A 27,672-nucleotide genomic window follows, 5' to 3' on the forward strand; every position below is an offset into this window, starting at 1 on the left:
CTGAACCCGGGCCGCCAGCAGCGAGCGCATGCACTTAACTGCTAAGCCACGGGGCCAGCCCTCCTTCTGTTTTCTTGATTCTCTCTCTATGAGAGATATTGATAGTCAATCTTCTAGATTGGTCCTCTGATTTTCTTATTTCTTCTTTCACATTTTTGTCTTTTTGTCTCCTTGTTCTGCTTCTGTGAGATTTCTTCATCTTTATCTTTTAAAGATAATGCTGATTTTATTTCATTCTGCTATCTGATTTTTAATTTCTAAGAACTCTTTTTTGATCTTCAAATGTTTCTTTTTTTTCCCAGGTAACCTGTTTTTCATTTATTCATTTCATTCATTGTTACAGTATTTTCTCTTACCTCTCTGAGATTTTAAATCTCTCTCTCTCTATATCTCCTTGCATAATCTGTTTCCTTTAAGTCCCCCTCGCCACCGCCCCCGCCCCCCGCCAGTTTGTTTTTATCTCTGCCTTTCTTGTTGGAGGTGTTTCTCAAATGTCTGGTAATTCCTTGGTTGACTACTCATATTTAAGTGTAGTGGACATAAGCTGATTGCCATGGGTAGGACTTGTTGATTGTGAGTTTTACTGCAAGGTTATCTGGCTGGGCTGTTTAGTTGGGGAGGCTCTGATATTACTATCTGGTTATTTCTTCTGGGGCTGGTCAGAGGAGTCTAGAGGAGTCTAGAAGTCCTAGAGGAGACTTTTCCTGTCTCCTGTCTGGAGGGTAAAGATCTGACTGCCAGCATTCTGGGATCTGAGTTGGGGAAGAGGGCATCTATTATACATGGGCTCAACTAATCTTGTTTTCACACCAGTACTGTTGCCCTCAACCTTGGGTGGTGTCCCCTTATTCATAAATTATCTGTTTTAGTTTCTTTGGCATTTTGCCAAGATGGGGAAAGACAGTTGCTCAGATGCCTGGAGTGGGAGAGAGAATCTGGGATTTGTTTCGTAAACAGATTTTCAACCAATATTCCTTACTTTAACCCTCCTTTCATTCCCGCTTCCATGAGTAGTGGGATTCCTATCAGTTCCTGAGCTTTGTGGAGATTCTATAGAATAAATTAGGTTCTTAGCTTGTCATCTATGGACTTAGAATTCAGTTTTCTTAGGTCTGCTGAGTTTTTTTTTTTTTTTTTTTACCACTTGTCCATTAGCTTTCCAGGTTCTAAAATTTGATCATTCTCACTTCTCCTTTTGTCTTCATCTGTATGGGTTTATGCTTTTTAAAAATCCCTTCGTGGTCATTTTATTGGTGTTTCAAGAAAGAGTGAAAGTGTAAGCATGTATTCAATGAGCCATCTCACTGGATATTTAGAATCCCACTTCTATTTCCTTGGGCTTATGGTGCCTTGCCATATTTTTGTAAGGGTAAGTGTCCATATGGAGTAATGAAATAATGGGCATGGGCAGATATTATTCCTGCTGATCAACTAGAGCTTGCAAATTAGTGACCTACAGAATCAAACTAGCCCCAAACTAGGTGTATTTTTTTGACTTGCAAAATGTTAAAAAGAAATTATTTTTTTATTAGTTACTGTTACTTCACATTTGTTAAAAAAAAAAAAGTTGGATTTATATTCAGATGACTCCCAAATCTGAATCTTGACTCTTGAGCTCAAGTTTGATATCTCTGATTCTTGTTGAATCTTTTCACTTGGGTGTTTGCTGAATAATATGGCCTTATATGGGTGTACTACAGTTTGTTTATCCATTCACCTGTTGAAGGACATTTTGGTTGCTTCCAATTTCTGGCAATTTTGAATAAAGCTGCTGTAAACATTTGTGTGCATGTTTTTGGTTAGACATAAATTTCAGTTCATTTAAATAAATACCTAGGGGTGCAATTGCTAGATCATATGATAAGACTATGTTTAGCTTTGTAAGAAACTGTCAAACTGTCTTCCAAAGTGGCTTTACTATTTTACATTCCTACCAGTAATGAATGAGAGTTCCTGTTGCCCCACATCCTCACCAGGATTTGGTATTGTCATTGTTTTAGATTTTAGCCATTCTAACAGGTATATGGTGGTATCTCGTTGTTTTAATTTGCAATTCTCTAATGGCATGTGATGTTGAGCATTTTTTCCTGTTTATTTGTCATTTGTGTATCTTCTTTGATGAGGTACCTGTTCAGATGTTTTACCCACTTTTAAATTTGGTTATTTTCTTATTGTTGAGTTTTAAGTGTTCTTTGTATATTTTGGATGCTAGTCCTTTATCAAATATGTGTTTTGAAAATATTTTCCTCAAGTCTCTGGCTTGTCTTTTCATTCTCTTAACAGTGTCTTTCTAGAGCAGAAGATTTTATTTTAATGAAGTCCAACTTACCATTTTTTTTCCCCCGTGGATCATGCTTTGGTGTTGTTTCTGAAAACTCATTGCCAAACTCAAGGTCACCTAGATTTTCTCTTATGTTATTTTCTAGAGTTTTATAGTTTTATGTTTTATATTTATGCCTATGATCCCTTTTGAGTTAATTTTTGTGAAATGTGAAGGTCAGTGTTTAGATTTTCTTTTTTGCATGTGGATGTCCAGTTGTAGCGTGTGGATGTTCATTTGTTGAAAAGACTACCTTTTCTCCATTAATTGCCTCTGTTCATTTGTCAAAGATCAGTTGACTATATTCATATGTGTCTGTTTCTGTGCTTTCTATTCTATCCCATTGATCTATTTGTCAGTCCTGTTGCCAGTACCACACTCTCTTGATTACTGTGGCTTTATAGTAAGTCTTGAGATTGGATAGTATCAGTCCTTTAACTTTGTTCTTCTTTAATATTGTGTTTGCTATTCTGGGTCTTTTGCCTTTCTGTATAAATTTTAGAATCAGTTTGTTGAAGTCCACAAAATATTTTGCTGGGAGGATTTTTATTGGGATTGGGTTGAATCTATAATCAAATTGGGAAGAACTGACGTTTTGATGGTATTGAGTCTCCTGTCCATCAACATGGAATATCTCTTCATTTATTTAGATTATCTTTTGTTTCTTTCATCAGAGTTTTGTGGTTTTTTTCATATAGATCTTATACATATTTGATTAAATTTATATATAAGTATTTCATTTTTTTGGTGCTAATGTAAATAGTATTGTGTTTTTAATTTCCAATTCTTGTTGCTCCTTGCTGGTTTACAGAAAGAAAATTGATTTTTATATGTTAACCTTGTATTCTGCACCCTTACTATAATCACTTACTAGTCCTGAAAATTTTTTTGTCAGTTCTTTGGGATCTTCTACATAGACATGTTATCTGGAGACAAAGATTTTTAGTTCTTTCTTCTCAATATGACTACCTTTTATTTCCTGTTCTTGTCTTATTGCATTAGCTGTGACTTCCAGTATGGTGTTGAATAGGAGTGGTGAGGGGGGGACATTCTTGCCTTGTTTCTGATCTCATGGGGAAAAGTACCTTGTTTCTCGCCATTAAGTGTGATGTTAGCTTTGTATGATTTCTATTCTTTTAAATTTGTTAAGGTGTTTTTTATGGCCCAGAATATTGTCTATGTTAGTGAATGTTCTATGTGACTTGAGCAGAATATGTATTCTGCTTTTATTGTCGTCTATAAATGTCATTTAGATCCAGTTGACTGATGGTGCTGTTCAGTTCAACTATATCCTTGCTGAATTTCTGCCTGCTGGTTCTGTTAGTTACTGTTAGAGTGGTGTTAAAGTCTCCAACTATAACAGTGAATTTGTCTGTTTTGCCTTACAGTTCTATCAGTTTTTGCCTCACATATTTTGATGCTCTGTTACTAGGCACATATACATTAAGGATTGTTATGTCTTGTTGGAGATTGACCATTTGATCATTATATAATGCTCCTCTTTATCCCTCATAATTTTCTTTGCTCTAAAGTCTGCTTTGTCTGAAATTAATATAGGTACTCCACTTTTCTTTTGATTGATGTTAGCATGGTGTATCTTTCTCTGTCCCTCCACTTTTAATCTCTCTCTGTCTTTATGTTTAAAGTGGTTTCTTTTAGACAACGTGTAGCTGAGTCTTGTTTTTATAATCCACCTAGAATCATAAAACTTGTAGAAAAGAATGTAGGATGGTATCTTGACAACCCCAGGGTAAATAAAGATATTTTTTAGAAGAGTGACAAACAGCTACTATAAAAAATTGATACATTGGACTTTAGATTAAAAATTTCCAGTCATCCAAAGATACTTTTAAGAAAATTGATAGGCAAGCCACAGACTAGGAAAACATTTGCAGTATGTTTTCTGACAGGATTCATAACCACAATATATAAGGAGCTTCTATAAATTAAATATAAAAAGAAAAAATTAAAAATAAGGAATTTCTGTTTTCTGGTCTTACATATAAAGAGCTTTGAAGTCATCACTTCTGCCCCTACAATAAGAAAAAAGCTAAACAAACTGAAAATTAAAAACCTTTTTTAAATCCATCAGAGAACTGAGATCATTTGGCAAACTGCTGCCCCCAAAACTGGAGAGAGAAGCAATACAGGCTGTCACAGTTTACTGAGAACAGAAGCCACTGCTGGAGTGTATAGGAACACTTAAAGGTGATTGAGTGTCTACTGGCTTGAGAGAGAAAAATTCCTGGGGTCCCAGCCTTGGGAGGACCCACACATTTTTGGGAATTTCACCTTCAGGAGCCCTCCCAGATTCTCAGGGTGAAGATCACAGGAAAGTACCAGCAGAGGGAGGAAGAAAAGTAACTAGTTTGAAATAAGCTCAGAGCGCTCTCTTCTCCTTGACAAAGGCGCTGGCAAAATTTTGATATGAATTCCATTACCTTAATAGACTTTGAGCTATTAAGACATTTCTTCTTGAGTTAGTTTTTGTAATCTTATGTTTTTTCAAGGACTTGGACCACTTTATCTAAGTCGTTGAATTTATTGGCATAAAGCTATTCATAATCTTGTCCTATTATCCTTTTAATGTCTGTAGGATATGTAGTAATATTTGTCTTTTTTATTCTCGATATTAGTAATTTGTGCCTTCTTTCTTTTTTCTTAAGGATAATTTCAAAGATCTAACATTTATTTTCTCTATTTTTTAAATAGAGAAAAAATTTGGTTTCTACTTTTGTTTTTATTTCCGTTCTTATACTTGGGGTTTAATTTGTTCTTCTTTTTCTATCTTTATAAGGTAGAAATATAGAAAAGTGATTATATGCCTTTCTTCTTTTTCTATTTTAAGCATTTAAAATTATACATTTCCTTCTGAGTACTGCCTTAGTTGCATCCCACAATTTTTGAAATGTTATGTTTTCATTATCTTTTAGTTTCAAATATTTTCTAATTTTCCTTGTTATTTTTTTTTAACTCGGGTTATTTACAGGTGTGTTGTTCAATTTCCAAATATTTGGGAGATTATTTAGATATATTATAATCTTTATTATTAATTTTTAGTTTAATACTATTGGGCCAGTGAACATACTCTGTATGATTTTAGTTCTTTGACATTTACTGAGACTTGTTTAGTGGCCTATCATATTATCTGTCTTGGTGAGTATTTCATGTGTACTTGTAGAGACTGTATATTCTGCAACTGTAATTGGCTTTAGTGTTCTAGAAATATCAGTTAGGTCAAGTTAGTTGTTAGTGCAGTTTATTTTTTTATTTTTATTTTTTGTGAGGAAGATCAGCCCTGAGCTAACATCCATGCCAATCCTTCTCTTTTTGCTGAGGAAGACTGGCCCTGAGCTGACATCTATTGCCAATCCTCCTCCTTTTTTTTTTTTTTTCTCTCCAAAGTCCCAGTAGATAGTTGTATGTCATAGTTGCACATCTTTCTGGTTGCTGTATGCAAGATGCCGCCTCAGCATGGCCAGACAAGCGGTGTGTCAGTGCGTGCCCGGGGTCCGAACCTGGGCCACCAGTAGTGGAGCGTGCGCACTTAACTGCTAAGCCATGGGACCGGCCCTGGTGCAGTTTAAATTTTCTAAATCTTTAATGTTTTTTTTGTTTTGTTTTGAGGAAGATTGGCCCTGTGCTAACATCTGTTGCCAATCTTCCTCTTTTTTGTTTTTTCTCCCCAAAACCCCAGTACATAGTTGTGTATCATAGTTGTAGAGTTGTAGCTCTGCTGTGTGGGACGCCACCTCAGCATGGCTTGATGAGCGGTGAGTAGGTCCACACCCTGGATCCAAACTGGCGAACCCCAGGCCACTGAAGCAGAACATGAGATCTTAACCGCTACGCTGCCAGTGTTTTTTTTTGTCGGCCAGTTCTATCAGTGATGGAGAGGATGTTTTCAACTTTTGTGAGTTTATCTGTCTTCCCTTTTGTTCTTTAAATTTTGCTTTATATATTTCAAAGCTCTAATTTTAGATGCATTCACATTTATGATTATTTTATATTCTTAGTAGTTAGCCCTTTATCACTATGAAATATCTTTATCTTTGATAATATTCTGTGTCCTGAATTCTACTTTGCCTGATATTCATGTAGTCATTATAGTTATTCGAGCATACTTATACTTAGTGTTTGCATGGTATATCTTTGATACTCTTTTACTTTTAACCTCAGTTTTTATATTTAAAGTGTGTTTCTTGTCAATATTGTATAACTGGTTCTTACTTGAGTTTATCCAGTGGACAGTCTCTACTTTGTACGTGGAGTTTTTAGACCATTTACTTTTAATGTAATTATTATTGTGGTTGATTTTCAATTCATCATCTTGCTCTTTGTTTTCTCTTTGTCCCATCTATTTTTGGTTCTTATTATCCTTCTTCTTTTATGACTGAGTTTTTTAAATATGTATTCTTTATTTCCTCTGTTCATTTATTATGTATATTTCTTTGTTTAACTTTTTAGTGGCTACTCTAGAGATTACAATATGCATGTTTAACTTATCACAGCCCACTCTCAACTAATATTATTATATTTCATCAACAATATAAGAAACTTATAATAGTACAATTGTATTTATTGTCATCTTGCCTGTTGTACTCGTTTTCATATATTTTACTTGTAACGTGTTATAAACTATATGTGTACACACACACACACACACACACACACATATGCATCATCATTAAAAAAACAGATTCTTTTATACTTACCAGTTTCTCCTTTCTGTTACTCTTTTTTCTTTTTTGCAGATCCAGGCTTCCAGCTGGTATAATTCCCTTATGCATGATAAACTTTGTTTAGCATTTATTGTAGTATACATCTATCAGCTGGAGAAAATTTTTTTTTGCTTTTGTCTGTCTGGAAATGTGTTTATTTTCCTTCTCTTTTTCAACAGTAGTTTTGTTGGCTATGGAGTTCTAGGTTGTCTCCCTCTCCAGCACTTCAAATATTATATTTTACTGTTTTCTGCTCTTCATTGTTTCTGTTGAGAAGTTCTGCTGTCATTCTTAGCAGTGTTAGAAATTTGTAATAGGTCTTTTTTTCTTATGGCAACTTTTGAGATTTTTCTCTTTATCTTTTGTTTTTATAAGTTTGACAATGATATGTTTAGGTGTGGTTTTCTTTGTAGTTACATTGTCTAGGGTTTGTTTATCTTATTGGATCTGTGGGTTGATACTTTTCATCAATTTTGGAAATTTTTTGGCAATTATCTGTTCAAATATTTCTTTTGCTCTATTTCTTTCTCTGTTTTCTCTCTGGAACTCCAATTGTATGTATGTTAGATCATTTAATGTTGTCCCATAACTTCCAGGAACTCATTTCCCCCTTTTCATTTTTTTTTCTTTTTGTACTTCGTTAGATAATTTTTTAAACCTCTCTTCAAATTTACTGAGCCTGTTTCTACTGATCTCAGACACTACTCCTTTTTTTCATTCTTTGTATGAATGTGTTTCAGTTTACATAACTTCTGTTTAGCTGTCTTTACATTCTTGGATCATTTTTTCCCCTGTATCTAGTCTGCTATTAAGCCCATTGAATGAATGAATTTATTCTGATTTTTTTTATTTGAAGCATTTTCATTTGATTTTTTGTTACAATTTCTGTTTCTTCTCTAAAATTTCCCATGTCTTCATGCATATTGACTATCTTTTCTATTAGATTCTATAACATTTATAATAGTTATTTTAAAATTTTTGTTAATTCCAAGATGTAGGCCACTTAGGTTTCCATTGACTTTTTTCTTTTAATTATGGGTCACATTTTCTGCTTATTCATGTATTTTGTAACTTTTTCTTATATGCAGGACATTGTATTTAAAAAGAATAGTAGAGACTGAAGTAACCACTTCTATCATAGGACAAACTCTGATGAATTGGAAATACTCAAGGGAAGGCAAATGAAATTTAAAAAGTGGCATAATTTATACCTTGTGGACCAGAGAATCGTTAGAGTACTCACGTGTTTTCCATTTACCGATGACACACAAATTTTTTTGAAATGTCTCATATTTATAAAAACAGACAACTTGACAGAGGTTTAATATAGGGGGAAATTTACTGTGGTATTGTTTATAAAAAATAAAAAAATCAGTGATTTAAAAATCCCAACAATTAGGACATCATTAGATATGTTATAATAGACTTATAAATAGAGTAATAATCTGTTTCTAAATAATTTGGTTAAAGATAAATTCCATGATACACTGTTAAATAGGATATGAGCATATATAGAACTGGAAATGTTGTAGATAGGTGACTGAATACTCCATGGTAGCATCAGATCATGAGTGCCTCTGATTTTCTCTTTATAGTTTTTATATTTTTCCAGTGGTTATGGATTACTGTTATAATTTTTTTAAAACAGCATCATGTATACCAAAAAAAAAATATAATATATTATGCAAAGTTTGCTTGCATTTAGAAATAGATAAAGCTTAGGAGATTTGTGGCTGAATTTTAGAAAGGATCCAAGGTCTGGTCCCTAGCTTCTGCTGTCTGCCTAAGATTGTAAATTTTCTGCGTATCTTAGTCTGGTCTTCCCAGAAGCAAAGCCTGAGTTATAACCTTATATTTTACAACTTTTTTAGGGAGTATAATTCTAGAGAAGATTGAAGGAAAGAGAAATGAGATAGGGAACTTGAGAAAGCTGATATGAGGTTGTGTTATTGAGTTATATAATGCTTAATATTGATCAATTTCAAAGAACTTGGGCGAGTTTATATAAATTATGTAAATCAGAACATTTCATCCAGGAGAGGGAAAGGAGAATCTTCTCGTTTCCTTTTCTCATTAGTTAAGGATTCAACCCACTGGCATTAACTGCTCACATTTCTGGGTTGTACGTTTGGGTGCTAGGAAGGTCTTGTGATGTCTCATGGCTCAGTGACACAGGGAAGCCCAGGGTGGGAGGTGAGAGATGAGCAGCGTGAGGGAAGGCACAGCTGTGTTATGGACTCTGTTGATTGTGTCTGTGGTATGTTGCAAAAACTGCTGTGTAATACGTTTCATTTAGCATCTGTCACTTATGATTTCAAACATGTTATAATTACCATGAATTTTCAGAAAGCATACCTGTTGTAGAGAGAATACTTTTGAGGTATACTAATTTAAATCAAATCAGGAAATAGTCACTTTGGCTATTAACTGATCTAATGTGCACTTTGGCTATTAACTGATCTAATGTGCACTTTGACTATTAACTGATCTAATGTGCACTTTGACTATTAACTTATCTATTGTATTTGAAATGTTATTTTACTGAGAAAAGATATTATGCATTATTTCACATCATCTAAATCTTTAATGTCTTAGATATAATCAAAATCATTGCAATGACATCTCTCCCTGTACTGTCTCTCCGTATCACCTAAATATGTTAATTTCTCATGAAATGTATATTTTATTTGTTTATATTATAACAATTCTAATGATTTTAAATAACCAAGATACAATTTAGGTGTCTAATTTTTAAATTAGTGGTAAGATTTTGTGACAGTTTGCAAAATATACTCTTGTCTTTGAGAATATGGGCCAGAAAGCCAATAAATACCTTTAAAGAGCTTTTCAACGTACTGTCTTTTCAATTTACTTAAGTATTACTTTTTTTTGTTCTTTAGGTAGTGCTTTTTCTCATTTTAATATCCAATTCAATGGGAGAGTATAGAATATTATTTGATTAATTTAAAAAATTTAGCCACCTACTCTCAAATGGATTTTGGTGGTGAATATGATTGTAGGATACTGACAGTTTTGTAAAGTCTCAGTCTTACTACTAATTAATTATAATATCTTGGCCAAATTACAATAGTACCCCCTTATCTGTGGTTTTGCTTTTTGTGAGTTCAATTACTCCCTGTCAACCATCGTCCAAAAATATTAAATGGAAAATTCCAGAAATAAACAATTCATAAGTTTTAAATTGCGCTCTGTTCTGAGTAGCATGATGAAGTCTTGTGCCGTCCCTCCCAGGATGTGAATCATCCCTTCGTCCAGCATATCTGTGCTGTATATGCTACCTGCCTGTTAGTCACTTAGTAGCTGTCTCAGTTATCAGATTGATTATCATGGTATGGCAGTGCTTGCGTTCCAGTAACCCTTATTTTACTGAAGAATGGCCCCAGAGCATAGGAGTAGTGATACTGGCAATTTGGATATGCCAAAGAGAAGCTGTAAAGTGCTTCCTTGAAGTGAAAAGGTGAAAGCTCTTGACTTAATAAGAAAATAATGGTATGTTGAGGTATGTTGAAAAGACAGTACGTTGAAAAGCTCTTTAAAGGTATTTATTTGCTAAGGCCTGTGGTAACTTTTATTACAGTATATTGTTATAATTGTTGTATTTTACTGTTAGTTACTGTTAATCTGTTACTGCGCCTAATTTATAAATTAAACTTTATCAAAGGTATGTATGTATAGGAAAAAACATAGTATATGTAGGGTTCATACTATCTGTGGTTTCAGGCATCCACTGGGGGTCTTGGAATATATCCCCTGCAGATAAGGGGGGACTACTGTATATTCTCTTTCTCTGTGTTTCAGTTTTCTCATCTATAGATTAATAGTAATATCTGCCATGACATCTGTCTCATAGAGGTCTAGAGAAAATTAAAGTATGTATGTGAAAGTATATGTCAGTTTCTCTAGGGCACAGACTGTCCTTTACTAATTGCTGCATACCCAGCGTTTAACCAGTGCCATGTAAGTAAAAACTAGCAGTTCCTCTCCTAGGCATTCAGTAAATATTTTATTCAATTGAAAAAAATCACTCTATCAGTGGTATTTCACTTGGTTTTTGTGACAATATTATATCTAATTGCCTTAAATAGCATAAAATTTTCAAAAAATTTCCTTAAAATATATTTTACTTTAATTTGAATTAAATATGTGCTGTGTACTTTTTGATGGTGATGGTATGTGAATGGGAGAGATATTATGAAATCACCTATCAAATAACTAAATATTTTAATTAAAAAATTAGAACTATTACACATTGTATTGTGATGACTATGATAATGCTTGTGACGTTATAGATTTAGATGACGTGAAATAAGGAAGTTTTATATTAGTATAAGCCATGAGTTTTCAGCCTGCAACTTGTTCATATAGTTTATAGTTTGTGCTTAGTAAGTAGAAATAAATGTTAATTTTACTTACTTTGACTATAACTATGTCCTTTTTAGTGGGAATGTTGGACTGATTAATTATTTGAACTTACTGGTAAAATTAATATAATTAGAACTTTTTATAGAGTTTTATTTTTGACTTCTCACAGGTATTACTCTGCTCTAAAAACTATGGAACAATTAGAGAATGTGTATTTTCCTCGGGTTAGTCAATACCGGTTTTGTCAGCTAATGATAGAAAATCTTCCTAAACTCCGTGAAGATATTAAAGAAATCTCCATGTCTGATCTCAAAGACTTTTTGGAAAGCATTCGAAAACATTCTGACAAAATAGGTGAAACAGCAATGAAACAGGTGAGATTAAAACGGAGAATTTTAATTTAATGTTATATAATAATCTGGGTTATAGAATGTATCTAAAATTTACTTTTTTTACCTGTATAAAATGCTTATTTTTGTTTAGTTTTTACCCTTTTCTTATCTTTCCTGATTCTTGATTGGAGTGGATTTCATCAGCATTTTCTTTTGGCTTGCAGTTTATTCCTTATTTAAGTAAAAATCTAACTTGACTCACCAGCTGATCCCTCGGCAATCTTCCCTGTGTATGTGGTATTACATTAACTTCTGCCAGCGTCAAATTTGGTATAAAATTAGCTGAAAAGTGGCAGCCACAGAGGCAAATGTTAGCCCTGTTATACTAAGGTTCTAAATTGTTCTCTTTTTAAAACAGAGTATTATCTTTGAATTAATAACTACAGCTCAATAATAAAAAGACAAACAATGGGAAAAGATTTGGCAGTTGTAAAGTTAATGTACCTACCTTTTGAGTCAGCAGTTCCTCTCCTAAGTATTTACCAGTGAGATATGACAAATCCTCACGATGTTCTTAGCAGCTTTGTTCACAGTTGGCTAAAAACTGGAAACAACCCAAATGGACATCAAAAGGAGAATGGATACACAAATTGTGCTATACTCGTAAAATGGAATATTTCTTAGAAATAAAAAGGAGTGAATTACTGATATGTGCAACAACATATATGACTCTTCCAGACATTATGCTGAGCTATAGAAGCTGGACACAAGGCACACCCCGTGTGTGATTTCATTTGTTTGCAGTTCTAAAGCAGGCAGAACTAATTTAAGGTGAAAAAAATCAGAGCAGTGGTTGCCTCTGGGTGGGAGATTGCCTGCAAAGGGACATAAGGGGACTTTCTGAGGAGATGAAAATGTTCTATACCATGATAAAAGTATAACCACTTGTCAAAAATTGTACTCTTAAGATCTGTAAATTTCAATGTATATAAATCTTGCCTTAAAGAAAATTGTAAAAAGTAATTGAGGTGTGTGTGGAGTGACTGAGTAAAGGTATAGATGAAATAAGAATGTATAAATATTACTTGCTGGAGATAGGTGATAAGTGCTTGAGAGTTCTTTACACTAATCTGTTTACTTTGCTTATATTTGAAATTTTCAATAATAAAAAGTTTTAAAATGATTATAATTTAATTAAAATTTCTAAGAGTTAGCTGTTAAAACGCCCAATAATCACAATGTTATAGAGATAAAACAATGGTCAACATGCTTTCTAACTCATGATTTTTTTTTCCTCAAGTATTACAGACTACTTTAGAGAAGCTTTTATTTTATTTTTCTAATTAGAGAAATATGTCTGTATCAGACTCTTGTCACATCAGAGGAAATAAAAATAAAAATTCAGTATATGAACTTTCTCCCAATTTAAATTTTTAAAGGACTATCTGTAAATCAGATAATCTCTATTATATTTCTGTTAATTGTTTCAGCTTTGCACAATACTATCTTCTGTGTTAATTTGTTTTCTTTAATAGATTGTTTATTTTGAGGATGTACTGATTTTGAAAATTCTTTGCCAGGATCAATTTACTTTAATAAAATGAAAACTATATATAATAATGTAGGAGTCATGATGTACAATAATGTTTTTTAACGTTGCTTCTTTTTAAATTTGCAGTTAACTGTTGCTTGTCTGTAGGTAGACTACAGCAGATTTGATTTTCAAATTATTTTTTATAGTATCTCCTGTTCAGATTAGTTAAATGCTTGGTTGACAAAAATATCTTTATTTGCTGTAAATAAACAGAAGCTACAAAATAGAACTTAAGGCAAACTTATTACTCCTCTTTTCTATAGAAACTAGGCCTGAGGCCATTTTCCCTACCATTGGGATGAAGGGAAAATGGTTAGTTGTAGGGAGGTAGTATAGGAACAGAAATGGTAGAAGTGTAGGCCAGTGGGTTAGAGTTCAAACACCAGATGAGTAGCCTGGAAAAGAAAAAGACTAAGAAAGTGTAAGAGAATAAGATTTAAAGCCAAAGATCAGGAAAAGAATCCTGAGATTCTGAATCTAGAGACTGTAACTACCCCAGAGAACTATGTAGGTTAGGAAAGCCCCAGGAATAGAGCTAAGTAGAACCAAAAGTTGGATATTACCTCACTGTTAAGCTAGGCTAAAGTATGAGATTTCATAGTTTTCCTCTGAAATGGTAATCTTTCTTCTCCACTGTTCACACTTCAAGATACTAATAGGATTGATACATTTTTTTGATAACATGGGAATCAGAGGAGCCACTGATCCTTCCCATAGCACCTCCCATTTCTTCTCAGGATCCTAAGTTCTCCTGACTGCTTGCCTCTGGTCAGTGAGTGGTCTTCCCCACTGGAGAGCTCTTCAACATTACATTCTTGCCTTCAGTATCACAGTGTTTTCAGTACTTTTTCTCTTTCGTCTGGCAAGGAATTCTGTGTATGCCATGGGGATAAAAAACACAATCCTTGGTAATGTTTTATAGTATGAGGATGTGAACAGTAGTTTAAAGTTCATGTTCCGTTATACATTTTAATTAAGAGTTTCATTATTAGACTTATCTTCTCTGACCTGCTTTTCATAGACCAGTTTTTGACTCTCTCTACTTAAGCAGTCCACTAAATCATGGGCCCTAGGATTTGAGGTTTATGAGAATTTCCTGCTGGGAGAGAAGAGACTCTTCCTGGTTTTTGTTAGTGCTGTTGAGTCAATTCTGACTCCTGGTGACCCTGTGTACAGCAGAGCTGAACCCTGCCTGGTCGTTTTTGTACCATCCTCTCAGCTTCTGGTTCTATATCACACAATGCTCTGTTGCTTTTCATGGCCAGTTGTTTCAGAAGTGGATGACCAGGTCCTTCTTCCTAGTCGGTGTTAGTCTGGAAGCTCCACTGAAACCTGTCCCCCATGGGTGACCCTGCTGGTATTTGAAATATTGGTGGCATAGCTTTCAACATCACGGCAATACACAGCCACCACAGTATGACTGCCGACAGACCGATGGTGTGGTTCCCTGACTGGGAAATGAACCTGGGCCCCGGTGGTGAGACTGCTGAATCTTAACCACTACACCACCACTTCCTGCTTTACCACCATTTTTTTCTTATAAAAAGAATCAAGCTCCCTACCTCTGCAACTTAAACGCAGGCCTTTCATACAGAAAAACCATTCCTAATGGTCTTTCTATAGGGATTTTTTCTTTACAATTTCTCCTTTAGAAAGTGTCTCCCACGGAATTGAGAGGTTAGAGAGTTTTCTTATGGTGGGAGCTAAAGTCCTTAAGATCTAATAAGAAAAGTGGTTTTTGTTCTATTTTGGTATCCATTCTGGCTCCCTTTTAATTTCTTGTGTTTTCTGAGCATTAGAAGTCTTCTGGAGTCTCTTATAAACTGTGGTCACTTCGGCAAAATCACAGTTTGGTTCTGGAGTATCCTTAGGCAATGTAAGTGGAAACCTCATACTTTGCAAAGTAGCTCCCTTCCTTGGATACTGTCTGTATCCTGTGCTTTATTCCATGATCTCATGTCTCATTTATGGATTTACTTGTTACATATTCACTTGAATGTCCTGTAGGCACCTCCATCCTAGCATTTCTAAAAGTAAACTTATTATCTTCTCACTAAATCTATTTTTCCTATATTTCCTGCCCCAGGTGGTAGTATATCCTATTTTCACAAGCCAGAAACTAAGAAGTACTTTAGACTTTTCAGGAGTATTTATACTCTATTTAATTTGTTATTGAGTCCTACTTAGTAACTATTAATTCTATTTTTAAATATCTGTAGATTCTGTATCTTCCTCTCTACATACCTGGACTGTTATTATATCAAATTAATTATTCTCCTTATCTCTAGTCTTTTCTCCTTTTGCTTATTGTCCTAAAATGCAAGTATGACCACATCACTTTCTCTTTAGTGATTCCCAGTTACCCTTTACCTGAGTTCAAATTCCTCAGCATGAAACAAAAGCCTTATCTCTTGATACTCCCTCTCCCCCCTGTGCTGTAGTAGTATCAGATCTCATAAGTTTTTGAATACACAAGTTGTTTCCTCTATCTGTTTGCCTTCCAGTCTTCCAAATTTCTTAGTCTGATGAATTCTTGCTTTTTTCCACCAAAAGCTGGCTTAAGTATCACCTTCTCTGTGAAATCTGCCTTCCTCTGTCTCACTAGTTCCAGCAAGAGATGGTCACTTCCTCCTCAGTGCATATATCTATTGTTATACTTTTCACATTACATTATAATTGCTTATTTGGGTTTTTAACTAGACAGTGAATTTTTTAAGTTAGGGATTATGTCGTATTTATTTTTGCCTTCCTTGGATCTAGCACTGTGCCAAACATGAGTGGCACAAAAAGTTATTTTTTTGAAGGAGTTTGGAGCTGAATTTTAGCTTCTTTAGGGAGAATTTTTAAGAGTAAAAGACAGCCTTGCACTTGTAGTGTTTTTTTTCCTCATTCTAATGTGCGAGATGACTCCACTAGGAGTAGTCTAATGTTTAATTATCAGTTAGATACCTAAAATTCATAGTCTCTGTTAACATTTTCCAAATTATATTCCCTGATAACACATTTTAATAGTGTTCTTTAGGGGAAGACAAGAGACTAAATGGTCAAGTAAGTTTTAGAAATCTGGGTTAAATAAAGTTAAGCAGGTTTCCTTACTTATGAATTGTAAATCCCCTAGAAGAGAGATACAGTATGTAATATTTATCTAACTTATTTGAGCACAGAGCTCTTTTTTCAAGGAATACTTGTTGATACTGTGTGAAACATTAGGTTTGTACATAACACAGTTGGGAAGCAATATGCTAGTTAAGTGATTATATACTCTTAAAACAGAAAATCATTGACAAAGTTAGTTTGGACACAAAAGGAGGAAGGGAATTATTTCTTTTTTTTCAGTGGGTAGATTGATGGTTGTAATGGAGGAGCTGGGATAGTGATTTTCTCAAGTACAAGTGTCTGAAGGGCAGCCAGCATCAAGGTCTAGGTGAGAGGAGAGCTAGATTTCTGCGATTTGCATGGTCTGATTTCCTGGGAGTAGAAAGGTCTGATTAGCAGTTGTGTATCCCTTAAAGAGAATTCACTCTAAAAGAGACAGTCCTACATGCTAACAGAAGAGAGTAGCTACAATATGACCCATCAAACAGAGGGAATATTCCACTAATATGCATTATATAAGGAAATTAAAATCCTGGAATTAAGCTTATATTTTTTTCAAACTCTGAAGTGAAGTATCGCTAAAATGCATAAAGCAAAATATAAGAATTCTCAACTTCTTAATGTGTATAAGTGTTTATTTTTGTCAGTAATCAAGTCAATTGTGGGATAACAGCTTCTGCGTTCTTAGTCTTCACAAACTACAGGCATTTTCAGTGGAAAATTAAATGTGATGGCAGCTTGATACTATAGTTCCTTGCATGAGGTTAGTGGACATTTTGAGGAGTTGGGATTTTGGCCAAAGAGTGAACCAGTCCCTCTCACCAACACACACACATGCCAACTCAGGAAATAAATGATCCCACATAATTTCAGGGCTTGAGGAAATTGAAAATTTTTCTCCTTTACAAATAATCAATTGGAGTTAAGGCCAGTGTATTTTGTGTATGTTCATGAATGTATCATATCTTTTTGATTTTTCTGGTATTTTTAAATTTATGTGTCTGGTTTTCTCCTTAAAAAAGAATTAGTGATAATTCCTTTGTAAAACTTTGACAGTGCTCTAAACCAAAAGTCATTAAAATAATTGAATCACTATTTGACTTGAATCATTCAATGGAAGAGGAGTATTCTCTTTGGTAATTAATATAAAGCTAACTCTAGGATGGGAAACAAAATCTAAGCAATGGAACTATTAGACATGGACTTTAAAATTAACATATTCAAGGAATTATAAGACAAGATTGAGAATTTTGGCAGATCATTGGAAACCATAAAGCAAGCCATCTGGAAATTCTAGATCTGAAAATACTTTATCAAATTAAGAACTCAATGTATAGGTGGCAGAACTGATTAGGCACAGCTGAAGAGAGAATTAATGAACCAGAGGGTAGGTCAGAGGAAAATATCCAAATTGAAGCTCAGAGAGACAAAAGAACAGAAAGTACAGCAAAGAATTTAATGACATATGAGATAAGATGAAAAAGTCTAACATATGTGTAATTGTAGTACCAAGAGGAGAAAAGAGAGAGAATAGGCCATAAACAACATGGACAGACCTTGAAGCCATGGATTCAAAAAGTTCTGTGAATTCTAAGCAGGAGAATTACAAAAACCCATAGTTAGGCATATAGTAGTAAAATGCTGAAAACTAAAGAAAAGAAGAAAAATCTTAAAAGTGGCTGGGGGGAAAAATATATTACCCTCAAAAGAGCAATAATAATAATGAATCAATAGCTAAATTCTCAGCAGAATCAATGGAAGCCAAAAGACAGTGAAAGAATATATCTGAAGTGCTGATAAACCTTATCTGCCAACCTAGAATTCTTTACCCAGCAATAATATCTTTTAGAAATGGAGTTGAAATTAAGATATTTTTCAGATAAGCAAAAACCCAGGGAACTTGTTTCTAGCAGACCTGGACTAAAGGAAATATTAGTGTTTTCAGACAGAAAGAAAATGATCTCATTTAGAAGCCCAGAGATTCAAGAAATAAATAGAAAGGGCAACTATTTTGGGTAAAATTACACATCTTTGGCTGTATAAAACAAAGCCCTCTTATAGGGTTTGCATATATATAGGCATACCTCATTTTATTCCACTTTGCTTTATTGCACTTTGCAGATACTGGGTTTTTTACAAGACCTTTGACCAGCAAAAAGATTATCACTCACTGAAGACTCAGATGATGGTTAGCATTTTTTAGTAATAAAATATTTTTTACTTAAGGTATGTACATTGTGTTTTTAGACATAATGCTATTGTACACTTAATAGATGACAGTATTGTGTAAACAGAACTTTTCTATGCACTGGGAAACCAAAAATTCACGTGACTCGCTTTATTGCGATATTTGCTTTATCGCAGTGGTCTGGAACTGAACCTGCAATATCTTCGAGGTATGCCTGTATAGAATTAACAGTGCAAAACAACAACCACATATAAGTTAAACTGGGATGGGAATTGATATGAGTTTAAAAGACTTTATTAAATTATACTGCTCACAGGAGACATACGTTACATATAAACATATAGGAAGATTGAAAGCAAAAGGATGGAAAAAATATTTCATGCAAACATTAACCAAAAGGAAGCTGAGGTATGTATATTATTAACAAAGTAGGCTTTAAGACAAAAGCATTAGTAGAGAAAGAGGAACATTTCAAAATGATAAAAGGTTCAGTTCATTAGGAAAATAATTCTAAATGTGTTTCCATCTAATAACATAGGATCAAAATATATAAAGCAAAAATTTTCAGAATTAAAAGGAGAAATAGACAACTTGAAAATCATAGTGGGAGTTTTTTTTTTTTTTTTTTTGCGGAGAAAGATTCGCCCTGAGCTAACATCTTTTGCCAGCCTTCCTCTTTTTTTTTTCCTCCCCAAAGCCCCAGTGCGTGGTTGTATATCCTAGTTGTAAAATGTTCTAGTTCTTCTATGTGAGCCGCTGCCACAGCGTGGCTACTGACAGACAGGTGGTGTGGTTCTGCGACCAGGAAACGAACCTGGGCTGCTAAAGCAGTGAGCATCAAACTTTAACCACTAGGCCATCAGGGCTGGCTCCATAGTGGGAGATTTTAATGCACTCCTCTTAGTAACTACTAGAGCCAGTAGACAAAAAAAAAATCAGTAATTAGTCCTTTTTTTTTTTTTTAATTTTTTGTTTATTGCAATAACATTGGTTTATAACATTGTAAAAATTTCAGGTGTACATCATTATACTTCTATTTCTGCATAGATTACATCATGTTCACCACCGAAATACTAATTACAACCCATCACCACACACATGTACCGAATTATCCCTTTCACCCTCTATAGTCCTTTTAAATAATATTATTAACAACCCTGACCTAATTAACATATGTATCCCATGATTTCAGAATATACATTTTTTATGAACATTTACCAAAATTGATTATATTCTGGTCTATAGAGCAAATGTCAGTAAATTTCAAAGGATTGAAATAATACAGAGTATGCTCTCTGACCACAATGGAGTTGTTCCAGAAATCAATAATAGATAAGTAGAACTCCCTGTATGTTTGGAAATTAAGAAATAAAATTCTAAATAACCTGTGGGTCAAAGAAGAAACTCAATTGAAACTAGATAATATTTTGAATTGAATTATAATAAATATATGACATATCAAAACTTGTAGGATGCAGCAAAAGTCGCATTTAAGGGAAATTTATAGCCTTAACTTTATAAATTAGGAAAGAGAGACTGAAATCAATGATCTAAGTATCCGTCTCAAGAAGTTAGAAAAACAATAGCAAATTAAACTCAAAGGAAGTAGAAGGATATGACATAAAAAGCACAAGCAACAAAAACAAGTGGGATTACCTCAAGCTGAAAAGCTTCTGCACAGCAAAGGAAACAATCAACAGAGTGAAACGGCAACCTGTGAAATAGGAAAAAATATTTGCAAACTATATATCTGATTAGGGGTTAATCTCCAAAACACTTAAGGAACTCTTAAAACTCAATAGCAAAAAAAATTAATCACCTAAATAAAAAATGGTCTAAGGACTTGTGTAGCCATTTCTCCAAAGAAGATGTACAAATGGCCAACAGGTATGTGAGAAAATGCTCAGCATCACTAACCATCAGGGAAATGCAAAAGAAAATCACAATGGGATATCACCTCACATCTCTCAGGATGGCTGTTATCAAAAAAACAAAAGACAAGTGTTGTCAAGGATATGGAGAAATTGGAACCCTTGCATACTGTTGGTGGCAAAGTAAAATAGTGCAACTGCTATAGAAAACAGTATAGAGTGTCCTCAAAAAGCTAAAAATAGAACTGTTGTATGATCCAGCAATCCACTTCTAGGTATTTATCCAAAAGAATCGAAATCAGAATTTTGAAGAGATATTAGCACTCCCATGTTCATTGCAGAATTATTCACAATATCCAAGATGTGAGAACAACCTAAATGTTTGTTGACAGATGAATGGATTAAGAAAATGTGGTATGTATGTACAATGGAATACTATTCAGCCTTTAAAAAGGAAATTATGAGGTATCTAAAATAGTCAAATTCATGGAGTACAAGAGTGGGATAGTGGTTGCTGGGGGCTGGAGGGAGGGGAAAATGGGGAGTTACTAATCAAACAGGCATAAAGTTTCAGTTAAGCAAGATGAATAAGCTCTAGAGGTCTGCTGTACAACATTGTATCTATAGTTAACAATAATGTCTTATTAATATATTAATGGAATTCTAATATTAATATATGTTAAAAATTTGTTAAAAGGGTAGATCTCATGTTAAGTGCGCTTACCACAATAAAATACAATTTTGAAAGAAAATGGAAGGAAATAAGATAAGAATAGAAACCAATATAATAGAAAACAAAATACGGTAGGGAGGATCAAGAAAGTCACAAGTTGGTTCTTTGTCTTTTCAAATAAAATTGATAAATCCCTGTAATACTGTTCAAAAAAGAAGAGCGGGCTCAAATTATAAATTAAAAATGGGACATCACTTCAAATCCTACACCTACAGATATTAAAAAGAAAATATGAACAAATTCTTGAACCAATTTTGGCCATAATAAATTTTGAAATAATCTGTATTTTTCTTTTTCCAAAATAGGCACAACAGCAGAAAACCTTCAGTGTTGCTCTGCAGAAGCAAAATAATGTAAAATTTGGAAAGAATATGTATATAAATGATAGAATTCCAGAAGAAAGCAATGAAATTGTGTTGAAACATGCAATTGAGGAAGAGGATGAGAATGAAGAAGAGGTGATGGGAGTTCCTTTCTCTTCTTCTTTCTTTCATTCATTCATTCACTGGCTGAAGTTTGTCTTCTAAATTGTGATGTATATCTTTGTGACTCTCAGTCTTCCTGTGTGCAAAATGAATTTATGTGGATCAGTTTGTAGTGAGCTATTAGGACAATAGAGTCATCTGAAATATTAGACTGCATAATTGACAGATAAACAGGAAATATTGTAGATTATATTTCTAACCCATAGATAGTTGAATCTAAGTGTTCTGCATAATTAGCAGTAGAGTGTAAATGTAATGATTTTTTTTTGTAGTGATCACTCATATTTGAATTATCTGTGGCAAACATTTAATTTCATGATGGCTTGACTTTGCCATTTAGACTAATTTTGGAGATAGCCTACCTTTTCTTTTTTTATTGGTGCTGAGATACTACAAAATAATTCCAATATGATTAAAGTTAAATTTTTTATTTCTTAAAAATGTGTTAATTCTAGAAACCTTGAAATTTCCTAAAATATTTATTTTCTTTCATCTTCTATATCCAAATTCATTTCTAGTCCTATTACTTCTTTTATTCTCTCCAGGAAGTCTTCTATTGAGCCTACGTTTATCTTTTCCTTTGAATTCCTTTTGAATTTAGTTAATACCATAAGGAGTCTAGTTATTTCCAAAAGTTTTGCCTTGTCAATGAGACTTTAAATTCTTTTTCTAAGGACCTAGTAAGAACTTTTAATTGATTGATAAGGGGAACCATATGAATATGCACCCATAGTCCTCTCTGTGTTTGGGAAAGCAACTGAGCGTTCACTGTGTACATATCTACTATATGCTGAGGATGAGTGAGAGTGTATGTTTTTATGTGTGCGTGTGTGTGTATATAAGTGTGTATGTATGTATATATGTAAGTGTATATATATAGGTGTATATATATACGTATATGTATGCATATCCAATGGATATCTGATGTTGTTCTGAATACAGACAAATAAACAGCCTTGGAGAGTTTAATGTCCTCCTAAAATGGAATTAGTGTATCCCAATTAGTCCCTTGAAATTAATGTTTTTGAAATCTACTTTTTTGTTTTTTCTTAATTAGTATTCAGAGAATCTCTGTGTTCTCTTTTCCCTTAAAATTCGGAATGGTGAAAATGGACCATCTAGTATTCTTAACTCAATTTTCCCTAGTCTGTTTTGCATGTCTTTAAATGCTGAGACCATAACCATAATGTCCCACCCCCAAATCCATACTCTAAGAAAAACTTCTTTTTTCCTCCTGTTCTTTCAGATCTAATTTACTATTACTACATTTCATTTCTATCGTTTTCCCTAATAAGTAACAGTATAATAAAAATAATTTAAGTCTACTCTGGGGATTCATGAGAATAGAAATGTTTTCTTTTAAAAAGAGTTTATTTCTCGAGTTTGAGAAACTTGTACTACTCTGTTTCATGAATTTTGAGTTGTAGTTTTAAAAATATTATAACACCTCAGAATCAGGATACATCTTAAAATTGATGATATCATAGTTTCAGGTGGTAGTGTTTTTTTCTTTCTTAGTTTTCCATAAAATAATAGTTATGATGTCTTTAATTTGATGAAATAGTAATAAATCATATAACTTAGCTGTGTGAGAGAAGGGACTTTGTCTGTAGCTAAACCATAAATCCATGCATCATCTTTACCAAAAGCAATAATGATGTATCTAGTTATCCATAGCAATTTTCTGGTAATGTACCAAGCATGTTAAAAGTATATGGTCTCTCCCTTTTATTCCCTTATAATCTAAAATAGTCAATAATTGGGTCTGCCCCGTGGCTTAGAGGTTAAGTGCACGTGCTCCGCTACTGGTGGCCTGGGTTCGGATCCTGGGCGCGCACCGACGCACTGCTTCTCCAGCCATGCTGAGGCTGCGTCCCACATACACCAACTAGAAGGATGTGCAGCTATGACATAACAAATATCTACTGGTGCTTTGGGGGAAAAAAATAAATAAATAAAATTATAAAAAAAAAAATAGTCAACAATGAAGATAAATATAAAAAGGATGAACTACTGAACAAATGCCAAAACAAAAAATGCATTATGCTTGTATTGTATGCTTTTTATCGGTGATAAATGTTATAATATGAAGTCCATGAATCTCCTTGTGTGTCTTTAACTTTACATCATCCAACAGTGGACTAGTAGTTTGACCTTAATTTTTAAAAAATGATTTTGTTTTTCAGGTCTTAAGTGTTCAGGATCTTGTTGATTTTTCCCCTGTTTACCGATGTTTGCACATTTATTCTGTTTTGGTAAGTATCTTTTGTATATGTGTATGTGTGTGTATATATGTGTGTGTGTGTATGTGTACATATATGTGTGTGTGTGTATACACACATCCGTATTTGTATTATTAAAAAGACATGTATGCATTTTAGGCCTACTTTTCTAAAGGCTGACCATAAGCTCAGTGAGCTATTAATCTTCATGCAATAAATATTTGTGAAATATCCACTGTGTGTAAGGCACTTACTTTTTCTTTAACTTATTTTTTAATTTTTATTTTTTTACATTCATGCTATATGTTTTCTTTTAATTTCAAACATAAATCTGCGCTTATTCCCCATTTTATAAAATTATTTCATTGAGGTCATATTGGCTTATAACATTTTGTAAATTTCATGTGTACGTTATTATATTTCATTTTCTGTATAGACTGCATTGTGTTCACCACCAATAGTCTAGTTTTTATCTGTCACCATATATATGTGCTCTTTTACCCCTTTCGCCCTCCGCCCACCCCCTTTCCCTCTGGTAACCACTAATCTGTTCTCCTTATCTATGTGTTTGTTTGTTTATCTTCTACATATGAGTGAAATCATACAGTATTTGTCTTTCTCTCACTTATTTCGCTTAGCATAACACCCTCAAGGTCCATTCATGTTGTTGCAAATGGCACAATTTTGTCTTTTTTTATGGCTGAGTAGTATTCCATTGTATATAAATACCACATCTTCTTTATCCATTCATCCGTTGATGGGCATTTGGGTTGCTTCTACTTCTTGGCTATTGTGAATAATGCTGTGATGAACATAGGGGTTCATAAATCTCTTTGAATTACTGATTTTATGTTCTTTGGATAAATACCCAGTAGTGGAATTGCTGAATCATATGGTATTTCTATTTTTAATTTTTTGAGAAATCTCCATACTGTTTTCCATAGTGGCTGCACCATTTACATTCCTGCCAACAGTGTATGCGAGTTCCTTTTTCTCTACATCCTCTCCAATACTGCTTATTTCTTGTCTTGTGAATTATAGCCATTCTGACAGGTGTGAGGTGATATCGCATTGTAGTTTTGATTTGTATTTCCCTAATGATTAGTGATATTGAACATCTTTTCAATGTGCCTGTTGGCCATCTGTATATCTTTGGAAAAATTTTCATATCCTCTGCCCATTTTTTGATCCAGTTGTTCATTTTTTTATTGTTGAGTTGTATGAGCTCTTTATATGTTTTGGAAATTAACTCCTTGATGGAGATGTAGTTTGCAAATATTTTCTCCCAGTTGGTGGGTTGTCTTTTTGTTTTGTGGATGGTTTCCTTTGCTGTGTAGAAGCTTTTTAGTTTGATATAGTCCTATTTGTTTATTTTTTCTTTTGTTTCCCTTGCCTGAGTAGACATGGTATTTGAAAAGATACTATTAAGACCAATGTCAAAGAGCATACTGCCCATGTTTTCTTCTAGGAGTTTTATGGTTTCAGGTCTTACATCCAAGTCTTTAATCCATTTTGAGTTAGTTTTTGTGTATGGTGTAAGATAATGGTCTACTTTCATTCTTTTGTACGTGGTTGTCCAGTTTTCCCAACACCATTTATTGAAGAGACTTTCCTTTGTCTTATCATAGTCTACTTTCAAGTGATATACAACTTCATGTATATTATAAGATATTATAAGATGTATAAGATGTAAAGATGTATGTTATAAGAACTTCCATTTCTCCCTTCTTGCCTTTGTGCTGTTGTGGTATCAGTTACTTATACTTCTACACAAGGTACTTCTACGTTTGTTTATGCCACACTACATTGTTTTCATTTTTGGATTAAACAATTATCATTTTTTAAAAAAAATAGCGTTATTGTGATAAAATTCATATTACAAAATATTTACCCTTTTAAAATGTACAGTTCAATGGTTTTAGCATGTTCGTAAGGATATGCAACCATTACAACTAATTCCAGAAAATTTCATTACCACAAAAAGAAATCCCTTATCCATTAGCAGCCACTCCTCATTCTCCCCTCCCCCGAGTCCCTGGCAACAACTAATTTACTTTTTGTCTCTATGGATTTACCTAATCTGGATATTTCATATAAATGGAATCATACCACATGTGGCCTTTTGTGTCTGGCTTCTTTCATGTAGGTGGAAGTTTAGGTTATTGGTTGAGCTTGCTCTTTTTTAATATAGACATTTTCAGCTATAAGTTTTCTTCTAACTGCTGCTTTAGCTGCATTCTGTGAGTTTTGGTATGTTTTATTTTTGTTTCCATTCATCTCAAAGTATTTTCTAATTTCTTGTGATTTCTTCTTTAACTTATTGGTTATTTGGGAGTGTGTTGTTTAATTTCCATATGTTTGTGAATTTCCCAAAAGTTTTTCTGTTTCTTGATTCCTAATTTAATCCCACTGTGGTCAGAGATCATACTTTGTATGATTTAAGTGCTTTTAAATTTATCGAGGCTTGTTTTGTGACCTAACATATGGTTTATCCTGGAGAGTGTTCCATGTACGCTTGAGAAGAACGTGTATCTGGCTGTTGTTGGGTGATGTGTTCTGTAGACATCTTTTGGGTCTAGTGTATTTATAGTGTTGTTCAAATCTTCTGTTTCCTTGTTGATCTTCTGCTTGTTCTCTCTGTTATTAAATTGGGGATGTTGATGCCTTCAACTATAGCTGTTGAATTTTCTGTTCTTCCTTTAGTTCTTCCAGTTTTTGCTTCATGTATTTTTGAGGCTCTGTTGTTAGGTGAATATATGTTTATAATTGTTATGATTTAATGATGGATTGACCTTTTTTCATTATAAAATGTCCACCTTTGTGATGTTTTTTGGCTTAAAGTCTTTTTTGGCTGATACTACTGTAGCCACTCTAGTTCTCTTTTGGTTACTGTTGACATGGTATATTTTTTCCATTCTTTTAATTATTTATTTATTTATTTATTTTCCCCCAAAGCCCCAATAGATAGTTGTATGTCATAGCTGCACATCCTTCTAGTTGCTGTGTGTGGGACATGGCCTCAGCATGGCCGGAGAAGTGGTGTGTTGGTGCGCACCTGGGATCTGAACCCGGGCTGCCAGCAGCAGAGTGCGCGCACTTAACCGCTAAGCCACGGGGCCGGTCCTATTTTTTCCATTCTTTTGTTGTGTCTTTGAATCTAAAGTGTGTCTCTTGTAGGATAGCATATAGATGGATCTTTTTTTTTTTAATCCAGTCTGCCAATCACTGCCTTTTGATTGGAGCATTAGTTCGTTAACGTATAATGTAATTACTGATAAGGTAGGATTTATGTGTACAATTTGTTTTAATATGTCTTATGTGTTTTTTTCCCTCTATTCCTCCATTACTGCCTTCTTTTCATTAAATAGATATTTTCTCATGTACCATTTTAATTCCCTTGTCATTTATTTATTTATTTTAGTATTTCCTTAGTGTTTACCCTGGGGATTACAATTAACATCTTACCTTAAAACAGTCTAGTTCATGTTAAACCCCCTCCTTTGTGTTATTGTTATACTAATTACATCTTCGTACATTATAAGCTATTGACACAGTTTTATAGTTATTGCTTTATGCAGTTGTTTTTTAAATCAGAAGTAAGGAGTTACAAACAAAAATATGTTTATGCTGTCTTTATATTTACCTCTGTGTTTATCTTTATTGGTATTCTTTATTTCTCTATGTGAACTATAGTTACTGTCCAGTGCCCTTTCATTTCTGCCTGAGG

At 33.7% G+C, this 27,672-nt stretch overlaps 1 protein-coding gene across 4 annotated transcripts in view; it reads left to right on the top strand.

The window, feature by feature from the left end:
• EXOC6 (exocyst complex component 6) overlaps window positions 1–27,672 on the top strand; it is a 187,139-nt gene that overhangs the window by 40,447 nt on the left and 119,020 nt on the right. For all 4 annotated transcript variants that reach the window (XM_004427834.3, XM_087432278.1, XM_087432280.1 and 1 more), the window contains exons 6-8: window positions 11,594–11,798; window positions 21,544–21,696; window positions 23,910–23,978. In XM_004427834.3, the coding sequence (XP_004427891.1) occupies window positions 11,594–11,798; window positions 21,544–21,696; window positions 23,910–23,978 (427 nt within the window). The remainder of the gene's footprint in view (window positions 1–11,593; window positions 11,799–21,543; window positions 21,697–23,909; window positions 23,979–27,672) is intronic.

This window comes from Ceratotherium simum, chromosome 6, assembly GCF_057802395.1.
Source record: "Ceratotherium simum simum isolate JZ-2026a chromosome 6, ASM5780239v1, whole genome shotgun sequence".
NCBI classification, from domain to species: domain Eukaryota; kingdom Metazoa; phylum Chordata; class Mammalia; order Perissodactyla; family Rhinocerotidae; genus Ceratotherium; species Ceratotherium simum.